The 8,273-nt window shown below is 42.1% G+C and overlaps 1 protein-coding gene across 1 annotated transcript; it reads right to left on the reverse strand.

Annotated features, from left to right (window-relative positions):
• Positions 1-1,486: 1,486 nt before the first annotated feature.
• On the reverse strand, positions 1,487-7,142 carry CNEP1R1 (CTD nuclear envelope phosphatase 1 regulatory subunit 1; the record flags this gene model as incomplete). Its single annotated transcript, XM_082005550.1, has 6 exons — positions 7,115-7,142; positions 4,751-4,822; positions 2,431-2,504; positions 1,965-2,074; positions 1,772-1,826; positions 1,487-1,528 (listed from the first exon to the last, which is right to left on the reverse strand). Exons 1-6 carry the CDS (start codon positions 7,137-7,139, stop codon positions 1,487-1,489), a joined length of 378 nt encoding a protein of 125 aa, XP_081861676.1. The 5' UTR covers positions 7,140-7,142.
• Positions 7,143-8,273: the final 1,131 nt, after the last annotated feature.

The following is an 8,273-nucleotide window of genomic DNA, read 5'->3' on the forward strand; positions in this document are numbered from 1 at the left end:
GGGTAAATGCTGAATGAAACACTTTCCTCCAACGGCACTTACAGAAGGCAGGAGCGAGCTGCAGGGTGGAAAAGTGGAAGGACTTTCTCGCTCCGGTGCCAGTATCTTAGATTACAAGAACCACATCAAATATAGGAAATGTTGGTCCGGTGTGAAAGCTACAGACTTCAGCTATAAGCATCTGAAGTTCTTCTGTGTTCACTCGAGATCTGTATTTGCACAGTACAAAAGAAGATAACATCTGTTTATACAAAGAATTTATTTTATACACATTTACCTACAAAATATACAGCAGTTAAAAATAATGGATGGGCAGAAGACTTACTTGAAAAATTACTGGAGACGACTCTTAGTGTCTCAGCTGACAAAGTTACATCAATAAGCTGACTTTAAAAGCCTGTCTACCTTGTAGTAGGAGTTACTGAAGTTGCAACAGCTTTGCAGATTTAGTCACTTAAAAAGTTTGAAACAATTAAAAAGGCACCTTGAAAAACTTAAACTCTTAGAACTCTCTACAATTTTAGCTATTCAAAAGCTAGACTTCATGCATATAACATCCACAGCTTGTTTTTAACACTCTGAATAACCAATTTTGTTATTTTATTGTGGCACTCTTTATATCTTCTTCACCAAATCTGAAGTTATACATTTGCAATACTAGTTTCATATTCAGATTATCACAGCATAAAAATCCACTCAGAATGGGTCACATGGACTTAAGATACAGTACAACCTTACAATCAGGAAGATACAAGCGTATTTAAGACAATTTTTAAAATATTAAAATCTTAAAATAGCAGTGTTGTGAACCAGATCAAACAAGGGGATATGTATGACCACAATGAAAGTGGCTGGTGCACTATATATACAACTTGACAAATGCAATCCTTTGTATATTTGCACAGTTCTTAAACAATAAGACCAGTTTTCTCCAGCACAGACAGTCTTTCTGCAAGCCTTTCAACCAGTTCCAAAAAGAGCGACCAGGAGACAAGGACAGTGGTAATTGAGTAAGTGTGCTAATAAAACGTCATGGGAATGGTAAGTGTTCCTTTCAACACTGTTCATGAGAACAAAAAAATCCATACGGCAAGTATTACTTCTTTTCCTGAACATTGGCATCAATCTGCTATTTACAATTGCTTACAAAGACATGTAACACAAATGAGGTTTGATTTTCAAGTTCAACTTCATAGCCGATTAACATACTTCACCTGTATGTTCAGTTCTAGCTGAAGTAAAAAAGTGACACTAATACTGAAAAAGAGGTAATCAGAAGTAGCAAAAGCACTGATAATATGATAACAAAGAATTTGGATAAATATTCAAGAAAGTAATATTGCACACTTTCACTGTCAACTGTGTAAGACTTTCACTCCCAGGCAGTGACAACCAGTCCCGTTTGTTTTTTTGCTGTCATACTACCTTTAAAAAAAGGTCATTTTTGGTTTCCATGGCAGTGGAAAAAAATGAAGGAAGACAGCCCTTATTGAACATGAGGCCTAGGTTTCAAAATTAATTTTCCAGTCTGCAAGACAGAAAAAAAAAAAATTTAGACCCTGAAAGTCAAGCCCAACAATTGCACTTCAATTTTACAGACTAAGTTTAAAACAACACACAGAACAACACTAAGCATTCTACATTCCATTCCTACAGACAGAATTTGTCAAGGTGTATACAAGTGCTGTTCAGAAAAAAAACCTGTCTCCCTTTCTGAATTATTCCCATTTTTTTAAAAACAAGGTTTAGGCAACGAACCACTAACACTTACATCATCACAGGACATATTATATTCTGCCAAAACAGTTCGACATCGGGCTGCTATACTGTGTGGATTGTGTCAAGGAAAGCAGCTAACGCTTGTACACAGAGTAAATAAAAACTGCAAAAGCAATACTAGCATAGGCCTCAATAACAGCAGTAACTACAACGTTTTTAACCTGACAAACACGATCAAAGGATACATTGACGGTGCCACCACTCTTTTATGTATTCCAGCAAAGAACAAGCCTATTAGGGTAATACAGCTAATTGTAAAAAATGGGTGATTCCAAAGTGATGTGAAAAATGACACCTGCGAAAGAAATCAGATTAGACCCACTATACACTTTTCAAAACATAAAGTTGCTGCCTAGTTCATTTAATTAAAAAAAAAAAAACCCACACAAAACCAACCCCACAAACCACTGCTCCTAGCCATTTCTAAGTACTTGCAAACAATTCTTTAGATAAGCATTCAAGGTGTAGCATTTTCATAGGTGTTATCCCAGGACATACTCCACAACAGGCAGCTTGAGAGCTTACCTAAAAACGATCCCCCAGTTTCATGGGAGAATCACCTTTAGCCTTTTGGTTTTCAAGATACTATACCACTTGGCTGCAACACCAAGCTATGACACAGACAACATTTGGGATTAGCATGATTTTTACCTTTTGTGTCTCCGGGTCTATTAACCAGTTCCAAGCACCAGTTGCCGTGCAGACTGATACCACTATCAGTATCACTGATAAAGAGAAGAAAGAGAGTGATAAACAGTATACCTCACTCCTATTAAAAAGCATTTGTTTTTCAGCAGCAGCTTTTAAGCATTTCTTTTTTCTCATACCTCTGAGGGAGCAAAAGCTTGTACTTGGAAGGTAGAAATTAAAAAAAAAAGAAACTTCTATTACATGAAACCATAAAGATTCTGTACAAGTTTCCTGGACAGGACAAGCAGGTACCAAAATCTAAATTCTGTCAAGTAAAAAGATCCTGATGCTCTGAAGAAATGAAAGTTTCTAAAAATAACACAGTTAGCAAAAATATGAGTTGAAAGACTGGAGTAAGAGCTGTACCAAATGTTCCGTATGTTATTTGAGCTCATGCAGCCTGGGCAGCAGAAATGCAGCACCCCTAAATTGCAGAGCAGAATTTCTATCCCACTAGCTCTTCTACAGAAGAAGAACCTGAGGCATTAGCACCAGCAGTTTCAGCAGCACATCTAAGTTGTGTTATGCTCCCCACCCCAATCAACACAATTACAAGCAAGGAAAGCTGATAGAAAAAAACCACAAGATTTAAACAGGAGTCAGAAGGCATGTTAACTTTAGCACATGAAGATCAACAAACACCCCTACATATCCAGAATGGCTTAGAAAGAACAATAAATTCACTGTAAATCAATAATGCCAGATACATATCAGAGTAACACAAGATACTAGACTGATTTCGAGAGACAACAAAGGCTTGGGGAACCGAGGTTGATCGAAAAAGAAAACAGAACAAAGACAAAGCTAGAGAAAGCTCCTGTTCTATTGCACACCCATAAAGCCTTGCAGCTTTCATTGGACATTTGGCTGTTCAAAGTGCTTTCTCTGGAGCCTGAAGTTCTGGATGCAAATAAAGTCTTCTATGGCAGGGAGTGTGGGGGAACAAAAACCAATACACCAAAAAAAAAAAGACAACCCAGAGTTACCAGCCTTTAGGATCATAGGTAAGAACCTGAAAATAAAACCCAGATATTCATGAAATACTACCCTCAGGTTTCTAAGACTGCTATCATTTACTACTGAGTTGCATATTCCTTACTGATATTACGAAATTTAAAACAAAATAAAAAAGTAACCCTAACAAGTTATATTTTCAAAAGAAAGTTGGAAAAGATCTATCAAAAGCATAGCACTGCTTCTGTGTATAAATACTTTTTCCCAGGATAACAGGAAGAAAGGTTAACATCGGGTTAAATACCCTATTATAATTAAAGTAAGAAGTCCCTCTTTTACATGAATTACAAAACGAGCAAATGCAGCAGTTAGGGGAAAAAAAATGTTAGCTAGTGAACACAATACTAGTTATGCAAACCTCATTTAAATACACTTAGAAGTTTGCAGTACTTTTTGTTTGTTTGTTTTACTTAAATCTGACAGTAAATAGCAATTCTGGAAGCCAAATGCATTCCTACAGCAGGTGCACACAAGTTGCACAGATCTACTTAAAAATATCTGCTTGCCTCCCAATTGCTCTGAAACAAGGGGTTTTGAGGGGTGGGGTGGGCATGATGTTTGGTTGTGCTTTCGGGTGGGATGGTTTTTCTGTTGATTTTGCTTTTTAAGTAGTCATTCCTCCAGTTCCTTCACTTGAAATTAACCTCTCAGCAGAAAAGATGCTATTTTATGTATTTTTTGAGTATGGAAACTTCAGCAGAATCTTAAGACAAAAAAAGCAGTCTGTTTCCACCATAGACTGATGCCAAAGTTGGCAGCATATCAGTGGTATTTTTTTGCCTTTCCCCCTTCCTTCAAATTTTCCTGTTAGAACAGAGCTGAGGACATATTCTGCTCTTAAGGCACACTGCTTAACTTTTTCACCTTCAATCTTATAGAGACTATCTCACCCAATCATATTTAGTTCAAGTACCTATAGTGACTGCCTGGGAAGTCTGAGCCTTCAAAAAAAAAACCAAACCAAAAACAACAAAAAAACAAACCATAACACAAACAAATACAACAATTTACTGTCCCAACTATTTCCAGAACAATTCAGCCTGGAGCCAATTCAGTCTTGACCTCTTTTTTTTTTAACTCTGGCTAAAGTATTCGTTTGGTACCTTGTATTATCTCATTGCAGAGTGTTTGAATGTATGCCACAGGAATTTTAAAGAGTTTAAGCACAGATTTTTATTTGGGCAAGCATAAATCAAAGATATACACTGGTAAATCTAAAAAGCTTGACAGAGAGAATCCTCTTTATCCCTTGGAACATCAAACTTACTTCTCCAACGTCCTGTAGCTGGTTGCAAACATGCAATATATTCAGTAAGTCTTCTTTCAAAAGCTTTGAGATCTGGGGAGGATGCATATCAAGCATAATTAGATCTTCATCTATTTAGTCAAATTTTAATGTAAAAGATAAAACAAATTCACTTCTCTGTGCACACAACAGGCAGAGAAAACCAATGCAATGATCATTTAGATGCAATAAAAGCACAAAGTAGCTTTACACAACTTCAGCTAAAAAGTACGATGGACTTAACACTAAATGCAAGAAACGCTCCCACTTACAGAAAAGAAAATCAATATAGTTGAGAAATCAGAGTATTGTAGACATCTTTAAAAATATTGAGAGTTAGATTTAGAATAGCTTACATTGCCTCTCCATACAGAAAAAAGCATCACATTTTGGACTATAAAGTACATCAGGAAACCATTAAATTCTATTATCTGTATAATGGTATTTAAAAAAAAAAAAAGTTGAACATTTGCCAGCTGTCCAAGGGATTATTTGTAGCAGCATGGCTTTGATGACTTCATTATGTACTAACTTTTAGTGCCATGACATACACACATGTATGTAAAAACCCACAGCAACCAGTAGCTTAACAATCTTATTTTAATTCTTTTTTTGTTTAAATAGATCTTTCTTCGTATTGCCATTATTCTCCCATAGTCTTTCCATTGAAATTGCTGTTAAATGCCGAGCAGAATTTCAAGTTCACATTCCTAATTTGTTTAAAAAAAAAAAAATCTTAGCCAACCACCTAATGTTTATCTACAAGGAGCTGTTTAACCTGAAGTCTAGGTTAGATTTAAGCTACTGTTCAGCAAGGACAACATTCCAGTTAAAGCCAGAATTCTACCTGGGGTTAAGTTTTTATTAGCGTAAACTTAACTTTCAGCTAAAGTGTTTCAGTTAGCATCACTCCAGAAATTTTTTCCTTCAGCTTGCAACTATTGCTAAATTATTTAACATAATAAAGCAATTAGAGAATAAGATTAGAAAAAATATACCTATTACGATTATTACTAATGCAGTTTTCAAAACTAAATTTACTCTTAAGTGGTTTGCAGGTGAATTCATGGGGGAAGATTACACCACCGTGACTTCAGCCACAGAACAGCTAACTAGTCTTAATTACTGCCAACAGCCCGGTAGTTACGGCCTGTCCTCCACCTCCCTTCTGGGGAAGCTAAACCACTCCCAGCAATTAAAGCTAATTAACTGTTCCCTGACTAGCACAAACCCTTACAACTAGTCACTGAAGTGAAAAGGGGGAATGAGGCATCACATGAAAACCTGCTATTTGAGAAATAGCACCTGTAAGGCATAAAAATCAAGCTATTGATAATGAAGTTCTCAAAACTGATATAACATGTTAACATTAACATTAAAAAAACTTTCAGAAAACAGGAACAAGTTTCAACTTATTTTGGAAGATTCACTTTCTAAGAACCTCCTCCGAGTTGATCACTTTGGCACCTGGCAGCTGTAACCAGCCAGGCACACTTCCTAGATCCCGACAGCTTGTACAGATGTAGCAACAAAGCTGTCACAAGGCCGGACTATCATTTTTTGTTGGCATGCCTACATCTAGTATCTGCTACAAAACACCTGCTAAGTCTGAGATACTGACGCATTTTAAAAATCTCTACCAGTCTTATTTTTGGGCACTAAAAACTCCTTTCAGGGTTTTGACATCCTGTAAACCGTAACTTCAAAGAACTCGTAACGCAAACCATTCATGCTCTCAGACAAGAGAGGGCTATTTGAGGTCGCGTTCTTCAAGTGCAAGAGGAGCCTTGGCACAATACAATGGCTAGCGTGCTAGCTGGGACTCACAGCTGTGAGAAAAGCATTTCACGTAAAAACCCACGAGCGGAGAAGTGGCTACCGCAGCATAGGCGGGTTTTAACAAGCTGAAGTGGCGAAGCCTTGTCGAGAAGGGGCACCGAACGGGAACGCTCACTGGGCAGCTCCCCCCCGCCCCCCCGAGGAGGACGGCGGCTGGCGGGCCGCACACGGAGCCCCCCGGCGCACGCCTTCCCTGCGGGCCCCGCTCTCCGCCTCCGCGGGGCGGCCGGAGAGCGGCGGCAGCCCGCCCCCGAGCCTCAGGATGCGGCCCCAGAGACCCCCGCCCCAGCTCGCCTGTCTGGGCCGAGGAGGAGCGCCGGCCCCAGGAGCGCAGCGGAGAGGGAGCCAAGGCCTCCCAGGGCCGCTTCGCCCCCCTCAGGGCAGCGCCGCGGTGGGGCCCGCTCCAGAGGGACGAGGCGGCGCGTCCAGGCAGCCCAGGCGCGGAGCCGGAAGCTCCCGGCGCGCCAGAGAGGCAACTCCGGGCTCGCTCCGGACCACCGCACTCACCCTCAGCCTGGTCCAGGGAGTTCATGGCGGGCGGGCGGAGGCAGCGAGCACCAGCCGTGCCCCTCACCGCTCCGCGGCCGCCCGCCGCCCAGCCCGCCCCACACACCGGCTGGTCCCGCCCCCACAACAACACCGCACCCTACTGGCCAGCCTCCCACTCGCCACGCTCCCCTCAGCAAGCGTGGTCTACATTGGCAGAGGGAGAGGGAAGGGGCGTGACTCGGGCGTGGCTCCAGACATTTGAGGGCGGCGGCGGCGGGGTGCGGAGCCTGGGCATAGCGGTACCGCTCTTGCTGGCGGGCTGGGGCCTAGGCTTAGTTCTAACGGCTCTGCTGGGTTTTGTTCTCCTTAGGACACGCGGCTTGCAAACCTGCCAGTGCTTGGGCCCTCCCGGGGCCTCTCTCCGGTGGGAGAAGGGATGCGCGGTGCCCCTACACGTCTGTTCCCCCGGTGTATGTTTAAGCGCGGGTTCTCCTGACGCGGCGGCGGGTCCCGGCTGGCGGCTGTGCCCCCGGCCGCGGGCGGGAGCGGTGTGGCGCCGGAGGGTCGGCCTTTGGGTGGGCGCTCTGCGCTGCCGCCTGAGCGGGTGTCCCCGTCCCGACTGTGCGTCGGCGGTAGCTATCGTCTAAGGAGATGGTGACGTCTGAAATAGTGAGTGTCTAAAAGCAGTGCTTAAAGGTTGAGTATCTTTTATAGGCCATAAGTGTCCCCTTGGACGTACAGAGCTCAGCCATCGTGATCCCATGGCCCTTACTGCTCTCTCCTGCCATCCCAGCTAGGATACAGAGGGAACCGAACTGTTATTTTTCCTAAATTAAAGCTTTTTTGAGTTACAGTGTAACTCGATTAGTGAGCTCTCCAGGGACCAGGCCTCTCTGCTCTGCCATCTGTTTTCAGCTAACTGACATTGGAGGCTGTGTTGGTGTCCTGTGGCTCAGTCAGAGTTTGGGTTGCTGTCCTCTGAAAGCTGCAGTGCTCTCAGGGTGGGGATGTGGTATCATTTCCCCCCTTTAATGGGGCACAGGCTGGGCATTACTTATGTAGAAAGATTTTTCTTAAAGAAAACTTGAAAAGTCATGAAAACATGATCTGCAGTCATTTTGCTCTCATTGGCTTTAAGTGTAATCACAAAAAATTGTGTTTTCTAGAAAGACTTAAG

This window comes from Phaethon aethereus, assembly GCF_964289735.1.
Source record: "Phaethon aethereus genome assembly, chromosome: 13".
Lineage (NCBI taxonomy): Eukaryota > Metazoa > Chordata > Aves > Phaethontiformes > Phaethontidae > Phaethon > Phaethon aethereus.